The following is a 26,857-nucleotide window of genomic DNA, read 5'->3' as shown; positions in this document are numbered from 1 at the left end:
AACTAAACAAAACAATAAGGTTTCAAAGGTACATTTAATGTCAGAGAAACTTATATACATCCTGAAGTGCTTTTACTTCGCAACCATCCACAAAAACAGAGGAGTGCCCCAAAGAATGAACGACAGTTAAATGTTAGAACCCCAAAGTCCCCCAGCTTCCCACCCTCCCACACATAAGCAGCAGCAAAGCAACGATCCCCCCTCTCCCCTCCGGCAAAAAAAAGCATTGGCACCCACAAAAAAAGCAAGAGCAAAGACACAGACTTGCAGTACTCCAAAGACTATTTGTTCACCCAGTATTTGACGTACCACAGGCACTGACTCCCACAACACACCGATCTCCTGCCGAGACACCGACCTTCAATCCACCCGTCTCCAGAGCCACAAGATCCCGGGCTTCCAAAGGCGAGCGAAGCTTCTAGGCCGCATCCTTGGCATGTCAGATAACGGCCAGTTGTGAAATCCCGAGAGCGGGTCCCATTCCCGCGAAGAACTGAGGTCAACATGTAACTCCAGGTCAGGGTCTTCAAAAGAACCCTGAAAGGACAAAAATAGAGATATTAAAGATGGAAATAGAACTGTTTCCAAAGATGCAAGCGAAGGATTCACTGTTTAGTGCCATTTTAACTAGGCTCCGCCCTCTTATTCCCTCTCTGCTCCTCTTCAATAAAAATAAATAAATGTTTTCACTGAGCATTGTCAATTTTGGCAAAGCATCCAGGTACAGGTGTTGTTTGGGAGGTACATTGAGACTGAAAGGCTGAATTATTTGAAGAACATCATGAAAATTCAGGGCCACTAATGTTGAAAGTGGATCCCCAATTCATCCCAAAACGCTAGATAATCTTGAGGTTTCCAGTGAAGCTTAAATGTTGGTGAATGAGTTAAAGATTAGCTTTCTGATGAAGAACTCTTATCATGGACAGTCTGAAGCCCGGCTGCAAAAGGAGGAGGGTTGGGCAAGGGGCTAGTAACTCCATCCTGTAAAAACCCAGAGCTACAGAAACGCCAGCAGGAGTTCCAGAGATTCCATCCCTGGGAGATGAAGGATCTTTGAAGTTGGGCTACACCTGAGGACAACTTGAAAGCCTGGCCCAGGACAGAGGACTCTAGGGCGCTGCTGTCGATGGCCTTTGTCCCAGTAGGGGCAATGGGCTTAAGTGCGTTTCTGACGAAGAGTCCTGAAGAAGGGTCCCAAAACATCGACTGTTCATTTTTCTCCATAGGTGTCTCCTGACCTGCTGACTTCCTCCAGCATTTTATGTGTGTGCCGAAAGATTAGCTTTATTTGTCGCTTGTACATTGAAACAGTGAGATGCTTTGTTTGTGTCAACAACCATTTCAGTCTGAGAATATGCTGGGGGCAGCCATAGGCGTCGTCATTCTTCCGACGTCAGCATAGCATGCCCCCAATTTACCAGCTCCAACCTGTACATCTGAGGACTGTGGGCAGAAACCAGAAGCCGAGTATGTACTGTCTCCTTTCAGACAACAGTGGGAATTGAACCCCAATCGCTGGCGCTGTAAAGTGTTACATGAGCAGCTAGGCTACCATGATGATAACGTGTTCAATTGGATCAGCAAACTTGTGGATGAAACCAATATTGGGGGTGTAGTGGACAGTGAGGAACACTATCAAAGCTTGCAGTGGGATTTGTACCAACTGGAAAAGTGGGATGAAAATTGGCAGATGGAACTTAAGGCAGACAAGTGTGAGGTGTTGCACTTTGGGAGGTCCAACTAGGATAGGTCTTAACGCGATGAGCGGTAGGGCACTGAGGAGTGCAGTAGAACAGAGGGATTGGGAATACAGATTCATAATTCCTTGAAAGTGGCATCACAAGTAGATAGGATCATAAAGATTTTGAAACATTGGCCTTCATAAAACAATGTATTGAGTATAGGAGATGGAACGTTAAAGTTGAAGTTGTATAAGGCTTTTGTGACACCTGATACGGAGTATTGTGTGTAGTTCTGGTCACCTACCTACAGGAAAGATGTCAATAAGATTGAAAGAGTGCAGAGAAAATCTTCAAATATACGCATACAACAGGCTGGAGGAACTCAGCAGGTTGGACAGCATCCGTGGAAACCAGCAGTCATTGTTTCGGGCCGAGACTCTTCATCAGGACCTGCTGAGTTCCTCCAGCGTGTTGTACGTGTTGCTTTGACCACAGCATCTGCAGTGTACTTTGTGATTACTAAATCTTCAAATATGTTGCTGGGGCTTGAGGACCTGAGTTATAGGGAAAAGTGGAATAGGTTAGGACTTCATTCCCTAGAAATAAATATATAAAATTATTAGGAGCATAGGTAGGTAAATGCAAACAGGCTTTATCCACTGAGGTTGGGTGAGTCTAGAACTAGAGGTCACGGGTTAAGAGTAATAAGTGAACTGTTTGAGTGGAACTTCTTCACTCAGAGGGTGGTGAGAGTGTGGAATGAGCTGCCTGTGCAAGTGGTGGATAGAGGTTTGATTTCAGCTTTTAAGAGAAGTTTGGATAGATGAATGCATGGGAGGGGTATGGAGGGCTCGGTTCCTGGTGCAGGTCGATGGGACTAGGCTGATTAATGATTCAGCACAGACTAGATGGGCTGAATTGCCTGTTTCTGTGCTGTTGTGTTCTACGACTCTGAGTCTATCATACTGTATTATCATATTCTGATCATCCTGAACCTTCCAGTGTGGGTTTGCAGAGAGAATGGGTTTGGGAAACATGCCTTCTCCCCAGGAACAAGGTTTCAAATGTTCTGATCTGTATCACAAGCTGCCAGAATTGCCATTTTACATCTTTGCTGTTCTACTTGGCTCTGTAAGTCACTCCTGGCCAACTGTCACTCCTTATAATAAAATCTGTCAAGTCGAACATTTACCGCATTTGTGGTTGCAATTTACACTCGCAATAAAGCGCCGGCCTAGTTAACCAGCTGTCAAAGCTTTGGCACTCTGCCATTTGAAATTGTGTGCCTCTGCTTGCCTTTTAATTCCCCTTCCTTTTTGGGCTCCCGTCCGCTTGGCTCACCGATACTGGTTGTGAACCCTTGCTCTCGAGTTGAGACCATAAGGAGAGCCGGACTGCTGTTCAGATTCCTGGCTGGGGAGAAGCCAAATGTCCCAGACTTGGAGAGACCTGTTCCTCAGACTTTGCAGAGGGTGCTGAAGAGGTTTATCAGGGTCCTGCCTGGATTAGAGGGCATAGCCTATAACAAGAAGTTGGACAAGCTTAGGTAGTTTTTTCTGGAGTGTCAGAGGTTGAGGGGAGATCCAATAATAGAGGTTTATAAGATTATGATTAAGATCAGATAGAGTAGACAGACAGTATCTTTTTCCCAGGGTTGAAATGTCTAATACCAGAGGGCAAGTAATTAAGGCAAGAGGGAGTAGTTTTAAAGGAGACGTGAGGGTAAGTTTTTTTGGCACACAGAGAGTGGTGGGAGCCTGGAATGTGCTGCTTGGGGTGATGGTAGAGGCAGATACATAAGGGACTTTTAAGAGGCGTTGAGATGGTTGCATGAATGTGAGGAAACTGGTAGGGTATTAACGTGATATAGGCAGAAGAGATTGGTTTAGTTGGTCATTTGATCACTGATTAAATTGGTTCAGCACAACATTGTGGGCCAAAGGGCATGTACTGTTCTGTGGGCTGTGATCTAAGCTCACTTATACCTGTTTGTTTCTTTCAGTCACTTGGGGGGGTGGGGGGGGGGGGGAGAAAAAAGCTCTCAGACCCACTGTCTCTGACATCAAGGAGGATGTCTGCACCAGATCAGTGGGATTACTGGGGTTCTCCTCCAATATGTTTACATCCCAAAGATCAAGAACCATCTTTATTCACCATATACATTTCCACGTACAGTAGATTCTGATTAATTGAATCATCACTTAATTGGGACAGCTGCTTATTTGGAGCAACTCTTAAAAGAACAAAAACAAATCGAGGGAAAAAAAGCCAAGAGTCCCTTTGTTTGGGACACTATGCCGCTTCATTAGGGTAGGAGATAGTCAGTCGTGCACTTGTGCTGTCTTTAGACAGTACACCATGCTTAGAGCAAACAGCTGTGTGTGCTTATCCATTTGGGCCGACGGACGCCAATTCAAAAAGCAGTCATCTTTGATCATTTTGTTAATTTGACTTTAAAATAATTTTTGAGACCCTTGCCATGAAAAGATTTGACACTAGCCAAAAAAATTATCCTACTGAACCAAATTAAAAGCCATTTGCTTAACACCACCCATCGTTGGCTGGCACAGTTAACGGGTGTGCTGAAATCTACAATTTGATATATCGGCAAGATAAACTGCGAGAAGAATGGGCATTAATGAGGAGCAACAGGGCACATCCCAAAAATGAAAATGTAAAGATAAGGATCCTGATATTGAAGCGAACCTCAATCAATAGTTTTCTGTTGTAACTGGTGTCAGTGGAGCAATGTTTAAAAAAAAAAGTCAGAGGAGATGGCTAAGAAGCTGGGTCATGAAGATTTTAAGCAACAGATGGTTGGCTGTCTCGATGGAAGTAAAAGCATTACATTAAATTCAAGAGAGCACAAGGCAAGAAAGATGGAAATCTACAAAACTCTCCGACTTGTTTCAACAATTTTGTGCAGATGATATCTACAATGCCAGTGAAACAGACCTTTTATTTTTAACATGCCATGTCAGACGTTTCCCTTTGCTACAACACTATCAGGTTCAAAGAAAGCAATGGATCATATAACTCTGTTATGCCATTCAAATATGTCAGGAACTGTTAAAAAGAAATAGCTAGTTATTGGGAAAAACATTAAACCATGATGCTTTAAGGGGCTAAGAAAGGATAGTTTATCAATTGAGTACTATGCCAGCGTACACTCGATGAATCCCTCTGTCAGTAACCATTACAAACTAATACACAGTTTTATAGTACTGTAGTAATACTGACAGAGTTCTAATTTGTTCTGTATTTCATTTAAATTACACTGTTATTTGTTACTCAGTTAAATGGAAATTTGTTTTCTTTTTAATATCTTTTTAACTATTTCCATCAAACTTTGGATAATTTGGACAACCGCTTAATTGGTCCAAAACATACTGGTCCCGATGTGGCCCAATTAACCAGAATCCATTGCATCGGGAATTAGCTGAGATATGCTGGCGCAACACCCAACTAAAACAATATTCAACACTTATAAGAGTAAAGAATTGTGCAAAAAAAAACATAAAGAGGCAGGAGAACGGAGTTGAGTGGAATAATAAATCAACCATGATGGAATGGCAGGGCAGACTTGATGGGCCAAATGGCCTAAATTGCTCCTATGTCTTATGGTCTAAACTACAGACATGGACTAAAATGTGTATACATTACAATGTAAAGAGCATTATAAAAAGGGTTTAAAGTGTTTACAGTGCTGTGACTGAGGTAGGAGACGGGGGGTGTGATGGCTAGCTTGAGTGTTTGATTAGATTAACTGCCTGGGGGAAGAAACCGATGGCATGGTTTTTGTTCTAATTGTCCTGTAGCACTTTCCAGAAGGGAGCTTTTGGAAAAGAAGTACTGCTTGATGGGCTAGTTGATCAGTGTGGTGGAATTTGGGGGTTGAGGTCGAGAGAAGTGATGGGAGAATCGGAGTGGGATTAGTGTAAATGGGTGCTTGCTGATCGTGGATTCAATGGAACAAAGGGCCTGTTTCGGTATTGGATGACTCTTCCCACACCCCTGACTTGCAGATGCATCAGTGTTCTTTCATTATCATTGAGCCAGAAACCTGGAGCTCTCCTCAACACACACAAAGCACTGGAGGAACACAGCAGGTCAGGCAGCATCTAGACTTGCTGCCCGTTATGTCTAGAGCTTCAGGCAGCATTAAAGGTCCTGCATCTGTCTGTCCTTGGCCAATCAGATGTGGAAGGATTCTTCATTGCTGTTTCCGTAATAATGTTGTTTTACGAGTCAGGATTGTTGGCCCTGAGCTGAACCTCTGAATCTGAAGGACCGGTGGACCACTCTTCGTCTGGCCTCTGCCCTTTGACCTGTTTGGCATGGGTGACCCTACCAAGAGCCAAAGCACAAAGCCCTGACTCCAGCCAATGTAGCTCTCTGAGATATTGAGGCACACGAGCCTCAAAACCTTATGACAAGGTTGTAGTCTTCTTGGAAGAGGCAGCATCTGTTGAGAATAAACAGCCGATGATTCAGGCCAAGATTTTTCATCGGGGTTCCTGATGTAAATGTCAGCCTGAAGTGTTGACTGTTTATTCAGAATTAGGTTAGTTATCATACAAACCCCATTTCCAGAAAAGTTGGGATATTTTCCAAAATGCAATAAAAACAAAAATCTGTGATATGTTAATTCACGTGAACCTTTATTTAACTGACAAAAGTACAAAGAAAAGATTTTCAATAGTTTTACTGACCAACTTAATTGTATTTTGTAGATATACACAAATTTAGAATTTGATGGCTGCAACACACTCAACAAAAGTTGGGACGGAGTTAAAATAAGATTGAAAAGTGCACAGAATATTCAAGTAACACCGGTTTGGAAGACTCCACATTAAGCAGGCTAATTGGTAGCAGGTGAGGTATCATGACTGGGTATAAAAGTAGCGTCCATCAAAGGCTCAGTCTTTGCAAGCAAGGATGGGTCATGGCTCACCCCTTTGTGCCAAAATTCGTGAGAGAATTGTTAGTCAGTTCAAAAGGAAAATTTCCCAATGCAAGATTGCAGAGAATTTAGGTCTTTCAACATCTACATTACATAATATTGTGAAAAGATTCAGAGAATTCAGAGACATCTCAGTGTGTAAAGGGCAAGGTCGGAAACCACTGTTGAATGCGCGTGATCTTCGAGCCCTCAGGCGGCACTGCATAACAAACAGTCATGCGACTGTGACAATTATAGCCACCTGGGCTCGGGAGTACTTCGGAAAACCGTTGTCACTTAACACAGTCCGTCGCTGCATCCAGAAATGCAACTTGAAACTGTATTACGCAAGGAGGAAGCCATTCATCAACTCTATGCAGAAACGCCGGCGAGTTCTCTGGGCCCGAGCTCATCTCAGATGGACTGAAAGACTGGAACCATGTGCTGTGGTCAGATGAGTCCACATTTCAGCTAGTTTTCGGAAAAAACGGGCGTCGAGTTCTCCGTGCCAAAGATGAAAATGACCATCCTGATTGTTATCAGCGAAAGGTGCAAAAGCCAGCATCTGTGATGGTATGGGGGTGCATTAGTGCCCATGGCATGGGTGAGTTGCATGTATGTGAAGGTACCATTGACTCTGAGGCGTATATTAGGATTTTAGAGAGAAATATGTTGCCATCAAGGCGACGTCTCTTCCTGGGACGTCCATGCTTATTTCAGCAGGACAATGCCAGACCACATTCTGCACGGGCTACAGCAGCGTGGCTTTGTAGACACAGAGTGCGTGTGCTTCACTGGCCTGCTGCCAGTCCAGATCTATCTCCTATTGAAAATGTATGGCACATCATGAAGAGGAGAATCAGACAACGGAGACCACGGAATGTTGAGCAGCTTAAGTCTTATATCAAGCAAGAATGGACAAAATTTCCAATTGCAAATCTTCTACAATTAGTATCCTCAGTTCCAAAACGATTAAAAAGTGTTATTAAAAGGAAAGGTGATGTAACACAATGGTAAACATGCCTCTGTCCCAACTTTTGTTGAGTGTGTTGCAGCCATCAAATTCTAAATTTGTGTATATTTACAAAATACAATTAAGTTGGTCAGTAAAACTATTGAAAATCTTTTCTTTGTACTTTTGTCAGTTAAATAAAGGTTCACGTGAATTAACATCACAGATTTTTGTTTTTATTGCATTTGGGAAAATATCCCAACTTTTCTGGAAATGGGGTTTGTATGTCTTGAAGTTTGTTGTTTTGGAGCAGCAGTAGAGTGGAAGAGTTTAAAACATTACTACAGGTTACAATACGAAACATACAAATAAATTATTAATAAGGTAGAGTTAATGGATCATTCACAAATCTGATGGCAGAGGGGAAGAAACGGTTCCTAAACCATTGAGTGTGGGTCTTCTCCCTGTAGCACTACAGTGCAATACATACAAAATAGTATATATTACAGTGAGTATATATTTTAAAAATAAATCGTGCAAAAGGAGCAAAATAGCAAGGTAGTGTTCATGGGTTATGGACTGTCCTGATGGAGAGTCTCGGCCCGAAACATTAACTGTCTATTCCTCTCCATAGATGCTGCCTGACCTGCTGAGATTCTCCAGCATTTTGTGTGTGTTGCTCTGGATTTCCAGCATCTGAAGGTTCTCTTGGGTTTATGATCTTTTTTCCAACTGTCTTCAGGAGCAGTTTAAGAAACTGACTGCACATGTGCTTCTCGAGGCCAATAGGGGTGGTTAGCAGTGTGCATATCCTGAGAATAAATGGTTACTGTTGTGGGTTACTTGGCCTTGAGGGAGGCAGAGATGCAACTGGTTTAGGTGTTCTTCAGAGGAGACAGTGAATTCCCCCTATTCCTAGTCTTCAATCCCCAGGGCCATAAGAATTACTCCCTGAATTCATTCAGTCATTCCCTTTTCTCCACTCTCCCGTCAGGCAGAAGATATGTTTGAGAGCATGACTATCTATCCCTCTGTTATCAGACTCATGAGTAGACCTTTCAAACTCGTAAAAAGTGAACTCTTGATTTCCCAATCTACCTCATTGTGGCCCCTGCATTGCACTTTCAATGTAGCTCTATCGCTATATTCTGCATTGTTTTATCTTCCTACCTTGATCTACTTGTGTATGGTGTGTCAAAGTCCAAGCAAAACTTATTATTAAAGTATGTTTGTGTTGCTATATCGTACACACAACCTACAGACTCACTTTCAAGGACCCTACAACTCATGTTCTCTATTATTTGTTTATTATTATTGATTATTTTTGTATTTGCATCGTTTGTAGGTTATACTGAATATGCCTGGACTATTTTGATTTTGTGTTTTATATTCTGTGTTTTTCTGCTCTTTTTGTTGCCGGTTGTGCGATTTGGTTTTTTTTTTGTGCGGCGGGTGTGGGGGCGGGGTTGCGGTTTTTCTTTGAGTGGGCTTCATGATGTTTCTTTATTTCATGGCTGTCTGTGGGGAAGGTGAATCTCAGGGCAGTATATGGTAACATGGGTACTTTGATAATAATTTTACTTTGAACTACCTTGAAGTTCAGTTTGCAGCTGGTGGACCGGTGTGAGAACATCAGCCTAAGTCTAAACTTGAAGAAGAGCAAGGAAATGCTTGTGGACTTTAGGAAAGTGCAGATGAACTATCGTGGCTTTTCCGTAGAGAGCGTTAAGTGCCCCAAGTTCCTGGGAGTTTGTGTCACAGATGACCTCACCTGGTCTCTCAGTATCACCTCCCCGACTAAGAAGGCACAGCAGCACATCTGCTTATGAGAAGATTCAGGCAAGCAGTGCTCCCCACCACACACCCCCTCGTTTTACAGGAGCGCCATTGAGAGCGTCCTGACAAGTTGTACTTCCATTTAGTATTGGAACAGTAAAGCAGCGGCACAGAAGTCCCAATAAAGGAGAGTGAAAGAAGGCCAGAAGGATCATAGAGCTCTCCCCACCTGCCATCGGGGATATTTATCAGAGCACTGTGTACACAGGGCCCTTATTATTATCAAGGATCTCACCCATCCAGCAGCCTCTTTGACTTTCTACTATCAGGCAGGAGACTCTGATGCATAAAGACAAGAACGGTCAGGATGGAAACAGTTTCTTCCCCCAAGCCACTTTGATTTTGAACTCGGCCATATCGTATTCGAAGTGTCGCCGGTTAATCTGTACCCTACAATATTTCATTTTTTGCACTTTTTTTTATTTATGCATAATTGGTCAGTAGACTTAATTCTTACTTTCTGAAGTTATTGTGTGTTATGTGTGCTACTGTGCTTTACACCCTGGTTTGGAGAAACGTTGCCTCGTTTGACGGTATACACGTACATACGTAGTTAAATGACAATAAACTTGACTTGACCTCTCTAGATGGCATGCAAACAGAAACTTTTTGGTGGATCTCAGTCCATGTGCCAATAATAAAGCAATACCGATACCCCATGGAACCAGCAAGGTGTGAATGGGAGCAGGAGGGGAGGGTCAGGAGCATGAAATAGACATCGAATGGAGATCGCTGCAAAACCGAACCCAGTGTAAGCTGAAAAGAAAAACAGGAAATGTGGCAGGATGCTGATTTAATGAGGCCAGGCAGGAACTGTGCAGCCCGATCAGTGAAAATTCTGTGTGTGTAAAAGAGAGAGAGATATAAATTCTCATACAAGGGTAACTTTCCACCACACTGTGTTGCAACTTTTTTTAATGGTTATTGCATAAAAAGAGAACAATATTACCTAATCTACTCTTCCCACCCCTACCCCCCCCAGAATTTCAACCCTACTCTCCTGAAACTGGTGACTCATACCAAAATCAGTCGATGTTTATGTTCCTGATTACTGACCCGTGTTGGCAAGTGTAGACATTGGGTGTCTGTGTGTGAGTGAATGAGAGCTCTTTTAATGATGTCCATATTTGAGTGTGCGCGTGTGTGTGAGACTTCCAACTTGACTCCTCACGTGAAAAGTAGTCACTTGCAGACAGTCTTTCAAATCTCTTAGTATCTTTCCCTTCAGTTAGTCCTGACGAAGGGTCTCGGCCCGAAATGTCGACAGCGCTTCTCCTGTCGATGCTGCCTGGCCTGCTGTGTTCCACCAGCATTTTGTGTGTGTCGTTTGAATTTCCAGCATCTGCAGATTTCCTCGTGTTTGCACTTGCAGACAGATGGCATTTGGCCGTGTAGTTGTAGTTAGTTGGTCTTGAAAGACTGAAAGACACTTTGCTTGTGTGTTGTTTTGAGAGGCTAAAAAAAAGTGAAACTTGGGCCGACTATTGTTCTAAAATCAGGAGCTTTTATTCTAAAATGGGGATCGCTCTTCCACAGAGAGATTGAATTCTCCCACCACGAACAGCTGTTCAAAGCAGCAAAATGGTTAGCAGCTGTTCAAACTGAATTGTACTCTGTGTATTAGTGTGTCTGTGAATGAGCGAGAGAGAGAGAGAGTGTGTGTGCATGAGAACGTGTCAGGGAAGCCTTCAAATCATGTTGACAGCCTGACCATAATTTTCAGTACAGAGCCTTCTCAAACCCCTTGCTGATGTGGACATTTCCGATTTATTTTTGGCTGATTCTGGTCTTGCAGTCTTCGTTTCAAATGTAACGAGATAGTATACTGTTAAGACCATAAGATATAGGAGCAGAATTAGGCCATTTGGCCCATCGTCTTTTCCACCATGTCATCATGGCTGATCTATTTTCCCTCTCAGCTTCAATCTCCTGCCTTCCTCCTCATATCCCTTCATGCCCTGACTAATCAAGAATCTGTCAACCTCTGCCTTAAATATACATAAAGACTTGGCCTCCACAGCTGCCTGTGGAAAAGAATTCCACAGATTCACCTTTCTCTGGCTAAAGAAATTCCTCCTCCTCTCCATTCTAAAAGGACGTCCCTCTATTCTGAGACTGTGTCCTCTAGTCTTAGACTTTCCCATTGTAGGAAATGTTCTCTCCACATCCACTCTATCAAGGCCTTTCACCATTTGATAGGTTTCAATGAGGTCACCTCTCATTCTTCTGAATTCTAGTGAATACGGGCCCAGAGCCATCAGATGCTGTTTGTATCACAAACTGTTCAATCCTGGAATCATTTTTTATGAACCTCCTTTGGACCCTGTCCTGTTTCAGCACATCCTTTCTCAGATAAGGAGCCCAAACCTGCTCTCAATATTCCAAGTGAGACCTCACCAGTGTTTTATAAAGACTAATCGTTACATCCTTGCTTTTATATTCTAGTCCTCTTGAAATGAATGCTGACATCGCATTTGCCTTCCTCACCACAGACTCAACCTGCAAATTCACCTTTAGGGAATCCTGCACAAGGACTCCCAAATTCCTTTGTGCCTCCGTTTTTGGTATTTTCTCTCCTTTAGAAAATACTCAAACCTTTCATTTCTGCAACCAAAGTGTATGACGTGCACTTCCTGACACAGTATCCCAACTGCATTTCTTTGTCTTTTCTCCTAATCTGCCTGTCCTTCTGTAGCCTCTCTAGTTCTTCAAAACTACCTGCCCCTCCTCCTATCTTCATATTGTCTGCAAACATTGCAACAAAGCCATCAATTCCATCATCCAAATCATTGGTATGTAAAATAGAATCCATCCCAACACAGACCCATTAGTCACCAAGCAGGAAAGGTTCCCTTTTGCCCACTCTTTGCCTCCTGCCAGTCAACTACTGATTTATCCATGCTAGAATCTTTCCTGTAATACCACAGAGTCATAGCTTGTTAAGCAGCTTCATGTGTGGCACCTTGTCAAAGGCTTTCTGAAACTCCAAGTACACAACATCAGCCGATTCTCCTTTGTCTATCCTGCTAGTTATTTCTTCAAAAGATTCCAATGGATTTGTCAGGGAAGATTTTTCCTTGAGGAAACAATGCTGACTATGGCCTATTTTATCATATGCCTCCAAATACCCTGAGACCTCATCCTTAATAAGTGACTCCAACATCTTCCCAATCATTGAGATCAGACTAACTGGCCTTCAGTTTCCATTCCTCTGCCTCTCTCCCTTCTTGAAGAGTGGAGTGATATTTGCAATTTTCCAGTCATCCAGAACCATTCCAGAATCTAGTGATTCTGGAAAGACCATTACTAATGGCTATATAGTCTCTTCAGCCACCTCTTTCAGAATCCTGGAGTGTACACCATCTGGTCCAAGTGGCTTAGTCTACCCTCAGACCTTTCAGTTTCCCAAGAACCTTCTCCCTAGTAATGGTAACTTCACGTAATTCATGACCCCTGACACCTGGAATTTCCACCATACCGCTAGTGTCTTCCACAGTGAAGACTGATGCAAAATACTCATTCAGTACATCTGCCATTTCCTTTTCCGTCATTACTACATCTCCTGCATCATTTTCAAGTGGTCCGATATCCACTCTCACCTCTCTTTTACGGTTTATGTATCTGATGAAACCCTTGTTATCCTCTTTAATATTATTGGCTAGCTTGCTTTCATATTCCATCTTTGCCTTTTTAATGACATTTTTTTGGTTGCCATCTGTAGGTTTTTAAAAACTACTCAATCCTCTAACTTCCCACTAATTTTTGCTCTATTTTATGCCGCCTCTTTGGCTTTTATATTGGCTTTGACTTCTCCTGTTAGCCACGGTTGTGTCATTGTGCTTTAGAATATTTCTTCCTCTTTGGGATGTATATATCCTGTGCCTTCCGAATTGCTTCCAGAAATCCCAGCCATTGCTGCTCTGCCGTCATCCCTGCCAGTGTTCTTTTCCAATCAATTCTGGGCTTTCATGCCTCTGTAATTCCCTTTACTCCACTGTAATACTGATGCATCTGATTTGGCTTCCCCTCAGATTTCAGGGTGAATTCAGTCATATTATCCTGATGAAGAGTCTCAGCCCGAAACGTCGACAGCGCTTCTCCCTATAGATGCTGCCTGGCCTGCTGCGTTCCACCAGCATTTTGTGTGTGTTGCTTCAATCATATTATGGTCACTTGTCCCCTTGGGTTCTTTTACCTTAAGCTCACTAATCAAATTCTGGATTATTGCACAACGCCCAATCCATAACAGCTGATCCCCTGGTGAGCTCAATCACGAGCTGCTCTAAAAAGCCATCTTGTAGGCACTCTAGAAATTCCCTCCCCTGGAATCCAGAAGCAACCTGATTTTCCCAAGATCACCACTCTGACTCTGTCCACTCAGACAACAGCCACTGCGGTTGCCTCTGTCTTCCTTTAATTTGTTCTTGCTAATCAATCCCAAACACTGATTGGTGGCTGGCCAAACCTCTTTTTTGCTGAAATGACCTGCTGCTGGATCTTCTCCTCAGTCAGTGAGCCTCGGGCTGAGGGGAGTTCTGACAGAGGCTTGTAAGATTATGAATGGCGTAGATAGAGGAGACAGACAGTATTTTTCCCTCAGGATCAAAATGTCTCATACCAGGAGGCATGCATTTAAGGAGGGAGGGAGTAATTTCAAAGGAGATGTGGCACACGTTTTTTTTTAGGCAGAGAATGGTGGGTGCCCAGAATACACTGCCTGAGAAGGTGGTAGAGGCAGATACATTAGGGACTTTTAAGAGATGTTTGATAGGCAAATGAACATGAGAAAATTGGAAGGATTTGGGTATTGTGTAGGTGGAAGAGATTAGTGTAGTTAGCCATTTGATTTCTAATTTATTTGGTTCAGCTCATTGTGGGCTGAAGAGCCTGTTTCTTTGCTGTACTGTTCCATGTTCTATGTTGTCACTGTTGGCCAATATTGTGAGCAATTTTGGGCCCCGTTATCTCAGGAGGAATGTGCTGGCCCTGGAGAGGGTCCAGAGGAGGTTCGCAGTATGATCCCAGCAATGAAAGGCTAATAATTTAAAGAGCATTTGATGTTTCTGAGCCTGTACTCAATGAGTTTTCGAAGGGAGAGCTCATTGAAAGGATGTTTCTGAGAGTAGTTGAGTCCAGGGTCTGGGGGCCCAGCATCAGAATAAAGGACTGACCCTTTTAAAATTGAGGAGGAATTTCTTTCATCAGAGGGTAGTGAATCAGAAATTTATTGCCACAGACTACCGTGGAGGCCAAGTGGTTAGTGTATTTCTGGCAGAAATTAATAGTTTCTTGATTGGTCAGAGGGAAAAGGTGGGAGAATGTGGTTTAAAAAATTATAACGATTTAGGGACCTACACTGGCCAATTTGAGGACAGTGAGATACCAATTGCCTCAGTGATATAACTGGGCAAGTTGTCAGTTTTAGTGAGGTTGGTTAAGAGCTAAATATTGACGGGGATATTAGAACAACTGTCTGCTTCTTCAATACTGCCAGAGGATGGTGCCGGAGTCCTGGGTCTTGAGCAAGATTTAATCGAAGTGGTTGTGGGTGGGACTCTGGTTCACGTTATGATGTGTTCTGGTTCTGGCTGGTCCTTTATTTGTTACTATTTTGTGTGATTTTGATCGGGGCGGACTGGCTCTTTGGCTTGCAGATAACAAAGACGCAGAGTTGGGTTGGGCTCAATTGAATATGCCTGGACTTTTTCCAATGACTTTGTGGTTTGGCATTTTATATTCTGTGTTTTCTTGTTCATTTTTTTGCCATTTGCGTAATTTGTTGTTTTTTTTTGCGTGTTGGGGAATTGATAGTTTTCTTTGTATGGATTCCATGGTTTGTTTTGTTTCGTGGCTGTCTGTGGGGAAGACTTATCTCAGGGTTGTATACTGCATACACACTTTGATAATAAACATACTTTGAATCTTTGAAGGAGCTGTTCCTAAAAATTTTGAGTGTGGGTCTTCAGTCTCCTTTACCTCCTTCCCAATGGCAGTTATTAGAAGAGAACATGTCCCAAATGGTGAAAGTCCTTAATGATGGATGTTTTAAGTAATTTAGGAGAGAACAGGACAAATTCCTTTGTATTACAGGACCTCTAACATTAATGGAGACACAAGGGATGGCAGATGCAGGAATCTGGAGCAACAAGCATTGTGCTGAAGGAACTCAACAGGTCAAGGAACTCGGTCCCTCAAGCTGCAGGACTTTGACCTGAAACATGGACAATCCCTTTGCTTCAGCAGATGTTGCTCAACCTGCTGAATACTTCCAACCCATAGTTTGTTTGTCTAACATTAGTGTTGTCTGATGGCTATGGTCCTAGCAGAGTCCAGTAAATATTTTGAAGTGAGGATCTTTTGTTTAATAAGGGTTATCATTGGGTTTGTAGGAAGACATGGACTAACTCGATGGGTTGAAAAGTCTACTTGTTTCTATGAATGCTTTTAAATTTCATCCTTTAAGGAGGATGGAAATATCTGTGATGGGGTGAGACCAGGTCAGATGGGTTAGATGGTGATTATGTGTCACCAATGGGGAAATCTTTTTCATGAATTCTTATGCTCTGCGTTTTCCTTTTGCAGACTTGCAGCCTGTCACTTACTGTGAGCCAGCCTTCTGGTGCTCCATAGCGTACTATGAACTGAACCAGCGAGTGGGGGAGACCTTCCATGCCTCACAGCCTTCTCTGACGGTGGATGGCTTCACCGATCCATCCAACTCTGAGCGCTTCTGCCTGGGGCTGCTGTCCAATGTGAACAGAAACGCAGCAGTGGAGCTGACGAGAAGGCACATTGGTAAAGGAACTGGTTGATTGTTGTAATTCCCACTCTTGAATGTGGTGCCCCTGCCTGACGAATATGCATTGGTAATTCCTTCCAGCATGTCCCTGGCTGATCTCCAGCCTCCAGTCTCTGAAACAACTTCATTCCAAATATGTACCCCTTCCCTGCCCACATCTCCTTATTCTGGCTTCTTCCTCCTTCCTTTCCGGTCCTGAGGAAGGGTCTCAGCCCAAAATACTTAGTAAATTCTCCTCCATGGATGTTGCCTGAGGTGCTGAGTTTCTCCCGAATTTAGTGTAGGTCGTTCCAAACTTTTGATGACTCCATCCTGATTTGCATAAAGTCATCTCTCACTGACTGTGAGATCACTACCTAACATGGTATCTTTCTGATCACTTGAACCTCCTTCACATATAGTACAGCAGAGTATAGGCCCTTCTGACCACAACTTTGTGTCAAACCTCTCTTTCACAAGAGCGCACCATTTTCTATTGTTCATGTGTCTATCTAAGTGTTTCTTAAATCTGCCTTGACCACCATCGCTGGAGCATGTTCCATGCACCTACTACTCTCAGTGTTTTAAAAAAAAGCTGCCTTTGACATTTCCCTTGCACTTTCCTCCACTCACCTTAAAGTTATGCTTTATAAGTTAAACATTTCCCTTCCCTACCCTTGACACTGCTCCCTAGAACAGAGGCTTGTGGATCTGTGGAATTTGTTGCCACGGTTGACGGTGGAGGCCAAGTTGCTGGGTACACTAAAGGCAGAGATTGATAGGCTCTCGATTGGTAAAGGTGTTAAGGGTTGTGGGGAAAATGCAGGGCCCATCAAGTCCAGGCCAAACCGTTAATTCTGTCCAGTCCCATCAACCCGTTCCTGGACCATAGCCCTTCTGGACTGTACTTCTTGCCAGTGTTCCTCAGCTGGGTAAGTACAAGCCTGGGTCATTTGTTGGTAAGCTGAGATCTACTGTTCTACCTCCCTTTCTGATTAAAACTATATTTGGGGACTAAATATTCTTCAGTAGTCAACTATCAGCTTCAGGTGCTTCAATGTAAATTTGTATCTGTGCTGTTTGGAGAGAAAGTGGGGGGGGGAATATTTGCACTGAAATCGTGGTGTGTTGGCATGGATGAGGGGTAGAGAGCTCTTGGCATGTTTCAGGAGGTAACTGGAAGATGCCAAGAAACATTTCTTTTTTCATTCATGGCTTGTGGTGTCATGGGCAAAATTAATACTGGTGGTCCATCCTTATTTGACCTTAGTCTGTGTATTTCCCAAAAGGGAATAAGATACCAGGTGGCCTTTCACAATAGACCAGTGGACACATGGTTACAATTACTTACTTCACATGGGTAGCATGGTAGTTAGTGTAATGCTTTACAATGCCAGCAGTCTCGAATGGGGTTCAATTCCTGCAGCTGTCTGTAAGGAGTTTGTATGCTCTCGCCGAGACCACTTGGTTTCCTTCCAGTGCTCCTGTTGCGTCCCTCATTCTAAAGACGTACAGGTTAGTGTAACGCCTGTGTCGTGTTTATCTCGTCTGACTGATCATCGCACTCTTTATGGGAAAATCAAATTAAATAGCACTACACTAGGTGATAGTAGCCATCAGAAGCTCTAGATATCAGAAGAAGGCAGTGAATAGAAAACACACATTTTTGGAGGTAACTTTTGGTTATACAAAATATTTACATGAGCAAGAACAATTCAAAATTCCAACATTCTGTTCGACATCCAAATCTCAGATACCTAATAAAAAACAAATTCCTGTTTAGTTAGAATTAGTGGTATTCATTAGAATAACCTTTGTTTCTCCAATTTCTCTAACTAATTAGATCTAGTGTTATTCCCTGAAGGTTTACAGACTAACCTTTCCTTTTTTTTAAATCCCTAGTTAGTTAGAAAACTAATTGAATTCCTATTCTCTAGTATTATGGTTAACTTTAGTTTCAGTTCAAGTCAGTATGGCTACAAATTCAAATTCAAAAATTATATATCTATACAGTGTAACTCCTTTCACAACAATTCTCCAACATCACAACTTTTAAACAAAGTAAATCTCATTCAGTAAATTATCAAAGTCTTTGCAAACATAATCAGTTCTTGCAGAAAATCTAATTCAGATCCTTCGAATGAAAATAAACTTGTATATCCAACCGTATTAGATCCTCTATGCCATTAAACATTTCATTCCCACGCTGGTTCTTTGATCTTGGGTGGTTTGCCATCTTGTTTCTTGTTTGATTGGATGAAATAGTTGATCATCCATGGACAATCGAATCACAAACTTACACAAAGAAACCTGTCCTGTATACAACAGGATTACAATCCATAGTTTTTATATACATTCTATTTTCTATTTCAAAATATCTCAATATCACATTGTTATATCCAAACATTTTTCAGTTACGACACTGCTGAACATATTTCACCCCCAAATTTATACACTTGGAACAGTAAAATTTTAACTCACCAAATCCCTTGGTGTGAACATAGAAATTTACAGCACATTACAGGCCCTTCGGCCCACACTCTTGTGCCGACCATGTAACCTACTCTAGAGACTGCCTAGGATTTCCCTACCGCATAGCCCTCTATATTTTTCTAAACTCCATGTACCTACCCAAGTGGCTCTTAAAAGACCCTGTGGTATCTGCTTCCATCATTGCCGCTGGCAGTGCATTCCACACACCCACCACTCTCTGTTTGAGAAACTATCCCTGACATATTTCCAAGCAACTTAAAATGGTGCCCCCTCATGTTAGCCATTTCAGCCCTGGAAAAAAGCCATTGGCTATCCACATGATTAATGCCCCTCATCATCTTATACACCTCTATCAGGTCACCGCTCATCCTCCATCGCTCCAAGAAGAAAAGGCCAAGTACACTCAACCTATTCTCATGAGGTACACCCTCCAATCCAGGGCAATTTAATTGAACTAATTCCCAATTACACTGTAGCAAACTTGGGCACTTGCCTATGCCAATATGTCTCATTACAGCTGCCGCTTGTTATAGCTATAGCTTCAATAGATCTTTTATCACCATCGTCTCTCCTCCAGGGGTTTCACTCCGATGTTTTCAAGTAAGTTAGGGTACTTACTAATTCACTACAACTACATTCTACGACTACATTACTAATTCCACCTTTAACAGTTTATATCTTTAGTTTCTAATAGCTTGCTATGTTTCTCTCGCTTCCCCGTGCTGCATCAGCCATGCCTCATTCTCACATCGCTTTTTTTTACCCCAAGTTCTTTTTTAAAATTTAATAAACCTTGTTTTCATCCCTCCGCGGGTGGAGCTTTCTAACATTACATCTTTGGGTTTAATTAACCTGGGTTACATTAGGGTTATTAAGTTATAAGACCATAAGATCCAGAAGCAGAATTAGGCCATTTAGCCCATCGAGTCTGCTCTGCCATTTCATCATGGCTGATCCAATTTCTCTCGCAGCCCCAGACTCCTCCTCCTTCCCCATATCTCTTCATGCCCTGACCAATTAAGAATCTATCAACCTCTGCCTTAAATATACATAAAGACTTGGTCTGCACAGCTGCCTGTGGCAAGGAATTCCACAGATTTACCACCCTCTGGCTAAAGAAATTCCTCCTCATCTCTGTTCTAAAAGGATGCCCCTCTATTCTGAGGCTGTGTCCTCTGTTCTTAGACTTTCCCATGAAAGGAACCATCCCCTCCACATCCACTCTATCAAAGCCTTTCACCATTTGATAGATTTCAATGAGGTCACCCCTCATTCTTCTGAATTTTAGTGAATACAGGCCCAGAACCATCAAATGCTCTTCATATGACAAGCCATTCAATACTGGAATCATTTTTGTAAACCTCCTTTGAACCCTCTCCAGTTTCACCACATCCTTTCTAAGATAAGGGGTCCAAAACTGCTCATGATACTCAAGGGGCCTGCCACGCTAGCACCAGAAGCTTGGGGACACTTGCGGGCTGCCCCCGGCACATCTTCAGGCTGTGCTGGTCTTTGACATCAGTGATATATTTCACTGTGTCTTTTGATGTTTCAACGTACATGTGACAAATAAAGCTAATCTTTAGATCTTCAATCTATGTAATGTGGTAGGATTTGTACCATAAGCACTCTTCAGTTAGATGTATCTGAAATCACTGATTGTAAGCATGCAACCACAGGGCTGTTGTGTAAGACCAGCAATTATTTCTAGCTCAGGGTTGCTGAGACAGTCACAAAGCCATCGTACCACCAATTCAGCCTTGACATTACACAAGTACATTGAGTACACTTAATGAACTGATGTGCTTTGATGTAAACAACACATTTCACTATATGCTTTGATGCTCATGTGGCAGGAAAGGATAATCTCATCACTGAATGTACTTTCACTGAAACTGAGACTGTTCAGCAGTTGTGAGAATTTTGGGATGCTGAGTCAGTGGCTAGAGTAATGCTTTACAGTGTCAGTGACCTGGGTTCAATTCCTGCTGCAGTCTGTTAAGAATTTGTAGGATCTCCCTGTGGGTTTCTTCCAGGTGCTCCAGTTTCCTCCAACGTTCCAAAGACATGGGTTCGTAGATTAATTGGTCACATTGGTGCTATTGAGCGGCATGGGCTTGTTGGGCCAGAAGGGCCTATTACTGTGAGGACCATAACCCTATCGTGGTTTGGGGACTTGCGTGCTTCACTGACCCAGAGAGTTATGTTGGCTGGAGTCAGAGCATTATGCTTTGGCTCTTGGTAAGGTCACCCATGTCAAACAGGTCAAAGGGTAGAGGCCAGACTAAGAAGGGTCCACCACGTCCTCCAATTTCGGGGGTTCAACTCAGGGAATACAAACCTGACTGGTAAAACAAAACTGTTATGGAAACAGCAACAAAGAATCCTTCTGCACCTGATTGGCCGAGGTTAGACAGAGACGGAGGAGCTTCATTCCTGACAACAAAGGGTCTCGGCCCAAAACGTTGACTGCTCATTTCCACGGATGCTGCCTGACCTGCTGAGTTCCTCCAGCGTGTTGTACGTGTTGCTTTGACCCCAGCATCTGCAGCAAGCAAACAAATAAATAGAATAGACATGACCTCTTTAAAGATTGGGAATGTCATTTACATTCCTTTATTTGCCACATGCCACATTGAAACATCGAAACATATGCTGAAATGTATTGCTTTGCGTCAGTGACCAACACAGTCTGAGGACTGAGCTGAGAGCAGCCCAGAAGTGTCGCCACACTTCCAGCACCAACCAAGGTCACCCATAACTCAATAACACTAACCGTTCATCTTTGGAATGTGGGAGGAAACCAACATCATCCTGCACTATATATATAGAACTTTGACCAGCAACCAATCGTCATTTGGGATCAATTAGTGAGAGTAAATTAAAGGAAGGCAGGGGCAAGCGCAGCAGCCATTGCCTGAGTGGACAGAGTTAAAGTGGTGACCTTAAGACTTCAGCTCTTCGAGGCTTCACTCAGAGAAAGCAAAGGAAAGAAATGCTCAAGATTTTTCCTTCACCTCATTATATCTGCCCAGGTAGGACAGTGGAGATGTCAGGCGGGATAGTACAATGCTTCTCTTGCGGGATGTGAAGGCAGGGAGACCTCCAGTATCCCTGACCTCTACAACTGCAGGAAGTGCATCCGGCTGCAGCTTCTAACAATTCGCGTTAAGGAGTTGGAGCTGGAACTGGATGAACTCCGGATCATTCGGGAGGCTGAAGGGGTGATAGACAGGACGTATAGAGAGGTAGTTACACCCAGGAGACTGGGTGACAGGCAGGAACAGGAGCCAACGCAGAGTACCCCTGTGAACATCCCTTTCAACAACAAGTATATTACTTTGGATACAGTTTGAGGCATGTCCTAACAGGGGAAAGTCACAGTAATCGGGTCTCTGGCACTGAGATCACCTCTGTGACTCAGAAGGGAAACAGGGAGAAGAGGCACACTGTGGTCATAGGGGATTCGTTAGTTAGGGGAATGGACAGGAGGTTCTGTGGGCAAGAACGAGATTCCCAGATGGTACGTTGCCTCCCGGGTGTCAGGGTCTGGGATATCTCTGATTGAGTCCTCAGCATTCTTAAGTGGGAGGGTGAACAACAAGAAGTTGTGGTCCATGTAGGTACCAGTGACATGGTAGGACTAGTGACAAGGTTCTGCGTAGGGAGTTAGGTGTTAAGTTAGAGGGCAGGACCAAGAGTTGCTACCTGTGCCACGTGCTAGTGAGGCCAGAACTGGGAAGAGTATACAGTTTAATACTTGGCTAAGGAGTTGGTGTAGGAGGGGAGGACATGATTTTTTGGATCATTGGGCTCTCTTCCAGAGAATGTGGGACCTACAGCGCTGGAGAGGGACTAATATCCTAGTTGGAAGGTTTGTTAATGCTGCACGATGGGGTTTAAACTAGAGTTGCACGGGGATGGGACCAGAGTGCCAGAACAGTTAGTGGAGAGGTTGTGGAGGCAGATGTTGGTTAGACCTCAGTCTAAGTTAGGAGTTAAGAAGCTGAGCATAGAGCAACAAAATTGAAAAGGGTGAACACAGGACTGAAGGTGTTGTATCTGATTGTGCACAGTATATGGAATAAGGCAGATGAACTTGCAGCACAGGTGCAGATTGGCAGGTGTGATGTAGGCATCACTGAGTCATGGCTGAAAAAGATTATAGCTGGGAGTTTAATGTCCAAGGATACACAGTGTATTGAAAAGATAGGCAAGAAGGCAGAGGGGACGGCGTTTCTCCATTGGTTAAAAAGTGAAATGCTCCTCAGACAGGATGAAGAGGTCAATACTCCCCAATGCCATTAGGCTTTACAATTCTACCGCCAGGACTTAAGAACTTTTTAAAAGCTATTATTAATGCTTTTTGAGATAGTGATTTAGATGCATATCATATTTTTTACTGAGTTAAGTATTGTATGTAATTAGTTTTGCTACAACAAGTGTATGGGACATTGGAAAAAAAGTTGAATTTCCCCATGGGGATGAATAAAGTATCTATCTATCTATCTATCTATCTATCTAAATCATTAGACAGAGGTGACATAGGGTTAGAAGGTGTTGAATCATTGTGGATAGAGCTAAGGAATAACAAGGGTAAAAAACTGCAGGGGAATTCCTAGAGTGCCTACAAGATGGCTTTTTAAAGTAGCCCATGGTTGAGCCCACGAGGGGATGACCTATTCTGGATTGGATGTTGTGCAATGAACTGGAATTGATTAGAGAGCTTAAGGTAAAAGAACCCTTATGGGCAAGTGATCGTAGTATGATGGAATTCACCCTGAAATCTGAGAAGGAGAAGCTAAAGTGAGATGTATCAGTATGACAGTGGAGTAAAGGAAATCATCTTGGCATGAGAGAGGAGTTGGTCAGAATTGATTGGTAAAGAACACTGGCAGGGATGATGGCAGAGCAGCAATGGCTGGAATTTCTGGAAGTAATTTGGAAGGCAGGGGATATATACATCCCAAAGAGAAGAAGTATTCTAGATATTGACATGGATAGAAAACTGGTTGGCAGATAGAAAGCAAAGGGTAGCGGTGAATGGGTGTTTCTCGGAATGGCAGGTGGTGACTAGTGGGGTGCCATAGGGCTCGGTATTGGGACCACAGCTGTTTATGATTTACGTCAATGATTTAGATGAAGGCATTGAGAATAACATCAGCAAGTTTGCTGATGATACTAAGCTGGGTGGCAGTATGACATGTGATGAGGATGTTAGGAGAATTCAGGGTGACTTAGATAGGCTGGGTGAGTGGGCAGATGATGTTTAATGTGAATAAGTATGAGGTTATCCACTTTGGGAGTAAGAACAGGAAGGCAGATTATTATCTGAAAGGTGTAAAGTTAGATAAGGGAGAAATACAAAGAGATGTAGGAGTCCTTGTTCATCAGTCACTGAAGGTGAATGAGCAAGTGCAGCAGGCAGTGAAGAAGACTAATGGAATGTTGGCCTTTAATACAAAGGGAATTGAGTACAAGAGCAAGGAAATCCTCTTGCATTTGTACAGGGCCCTGGTGAGACCACAACTGGAGTATTGTGTACAGTTTTGGTCTCCAGGGTTAAGGAAGGACATCCTGGCTGTAGAGGAAGTGCAGCGTAGATTCACAAGGTTAATTCCTGGGATGTCAGGACTGTCTTATGCAAAGAGGTTAGAGAGACTGGGCTTGTACACGCTGGAATTAAGGAGATTGAGAGGGGATCTGATTGCAACATATAAGATTATTAAGGGATTGGACAAGATAGAGGCAGGAAATATGTTCCAGATGCTGGGAGAGTCCAGTACCAGAGGACATGGTTTGAGAATAAGGGGTAGGTCATTTAGGACAGAGTTAAGGAAAAACTTCTTCTCCCAGAGAGTTGTGGGGGTCTGGAATGCACTGCCTCGGAAGGCAGTGGAGGCCAATTCTCTGGATGCTTTCAAGAAGGAGCTAGATAGGTATCTTATGGATAGGGGAATCAAGGGATATGGGGCAAAGCAAGGAACCGGGTATTGATAGATGATCAGCCATGATCTCAAAATGGCGGTGCAGGCGCGAAGGGCCGAATGGTCTACTTCTGCACCTATTGTCTAAAGGCAAGGTGACACAACTGTGACTAACAAGAGAAGTCAAAGCCAATATAAAAGCCTTAGAGAGGGTATATAATAGAGCAGAAATTAGTGGGAAGTTAGAGGATTGGGAAGCTTTTAAAAACCAACAGAAGGCAACAAAAAACTCATTAGGAAGCTAAAGATGGAATATGGAAGTAAGCTAGCCAATAATAAAGAGGATACCAAAAGTTTCTTCAGATACATAAAGTGTAAAAGGGAGGTGAGAGTGGATATTGGACTGCTGTATACGATGCAGAAGAAGTAGTAATGGAAGACAACAAGATGACGGACGAACTGAATAAGTATTTTGCAGCAGTCCTCACTGTGGAAGACAATAGCAGTATGTTGAACGTTCCAGGTGTCGGGGGCATGAAGTCCGTGAAGTTACCATAACTAGAGAGAAGATTCTTGGGGAACTGAAAGGTCTAAAGGTAGATGTCACTTGGACCAGATGAACCCCAGGGTTCAGAAAGAGGTGGCTGAAGAGATCATGGAGGCATTCGTAATGATCTTTCAAGAATCATTAAATTCTGGAATGGTTCCGGAAAAATGGAAAATTGCAAATTGTAAATGTCACCCCACTCTTCAAGAAGGGAGAGAGGTAGAAGAAAGGAAACTGTAGGCCAGTTAGTCTGACCTCAGTGGTTGGGAAGATGTTGGAGTCGATTATTAAGGATGAGGTCTCAGGGTACTTGGAGGCACATGTTAAAATAGGCAGCATAGTTTACACAAGGGAAAATCTTGCCTGACAAATCTGTTCAAATTCTTTGGAAAAAGTAACAAGCAGCTTACACAAAGGAGAATCAGTTGATGTATACTTGGATATTCAGAAGGTCTTTGACAACTTGCCACACATGAGGCTGCTTAACAAGCTACGAGCCCATGGTCTTAGAGGGAAGATTTTAGCATGGATAGCACAGTGGCTAATTGGCAGGAAGCAATGAGTAGGAATAAAGGAAGCTTTTTCTGGCTGGCTGCTGGTGACAAGTGGTGTTCCACAGGGTTCTGTGTTGGGACCAATTCTTTTTATGTTATTTGTCAATGATTTGGATGATGAAATTGAAGACTTTGTTACAAAGTTTGCAGATGATATGAAGACAGGTGGAGGGGCAGGTAGTTTTGTAGAAGTAAAGAGGCTACAGAAGGGCTTGGATTAGGAGAATGGTCAAAGAAATGGCAGATGGACTACAGTGTTGGGAAGTATATGGTCATGCACTTTAGCAGAAGAAATGAAAGGTTTGACTATTTTCTAAGTGGAGAGAAAATACAAAAAGCTGAAATACAAAGGTACTAGGGAGTCTTTGTGCAGGATTCCCTTAAGGTTAATTTGCAGATTGAGTCTGTGGTGAGGAAGGCAAATGCTTTTATATTCTAGTCCTCTTGAAATGAATGCTAACATTGCAAGGATCTAATGTTGGGTCCTTATGAAGCACTGGTGAGGCCCCATTTGGAGTACTGAGAAGTTTTGGGCCCCTTAGAAAGGATGTGCTGAAACTGGAGAGGGTTCAAAGGAGGTTCACAAAAATGATTCCAGTATTGAATGGCTTGTCATATGAAGAGCTTTTGATGGTTCTGGACCTAATTTCACAAGAGTTCAGAAGAATGAGAGGATAGCTCATTGAAGCCTACTAAATGGTGAAATGCCTTGATAGAATGGATGTGGAGAGGATGTTTCCTGTGGTGGAAGAATTTAAGACCAGAGAACTCAGCCTCAGAATAGATAGGTATCCTTTTAGATCAGATGAGGAGGAAATTCTTTAACCAGAGTGTGGTGAATCTGTGGAATTCTTTGCCACAGGCTGCTGTGGAGGCCAGATCTTTATGTATATTTAAGGCAGAGGTTGATGTATTCTTGATTGGTCAGGAATGAAGGGATATGGGGAGAAGGCAGGAGATTGGGGATGAGAGGAAAAATGGATCAGCCGTGATGAAATGTCAGAGCAGACACAATGGGCCTAATTCAGCTCCTTTATCTTAGGTTCTTATTATTAGTGGAAATAATTTGAAAAGTATGTAACTTGTGTGGTTGATGATTGGGTTCAGTTCTCTGATCTTGGCAATTTACATGCAAATGTTTTGTCA

At 42.9% G+C, this 26,857-nt stretch overlaps 1 protein-coding gene across 3 annotated transcripts in view; it reads left to right on the top strand.

Annotated features, from left to right (window-relative positions):
* The window catches only part of smad3b (SMAD family member 3b), a 143,304-nt gene that overhangs the window by 95,791 nt on the left and 20,656 nt on the right, over positions 1–26,857 (top strand). For all 3 annotated transcript variants that reach the window (XR_012096757.1, XR_012096756.1, XM_073032636.1), the window contains exon 6: positions 15,995–16,207. Coding sequence is in view for 1 of the 3 variants with exons in the window: in XM_073032636.1 (XP_072888737.1) it covers positions 15,995–16,207 (213 nt within the window). In the remaining 2 variants the exon portion in view is untranslated. The remainder of the gene's footprint in view (positions 1–15,994; positions 16,208–26,857) is intronic.

Source organism: Hemitrygon akajei, chromosome 30 (assembly GCF_048418815.1).
Source record: "Hemitrygon akajei chromosome 30, sHemAka1.3, whole genome shotgun sequence".
In the NCBI taxonomy this organism is placed as follows: Eukaryota; Metazoa; Chordata; class Chondrichthyes; order Myliobatiformes; family Dasyatidae; genus Hemitrygon; species Hemitrygon akajei.
The sequence above is the reverse complement of the archived record's forward strand: the minus strand, read 5'-3'. Positions and strand labels throughout refer to the sequence as shown.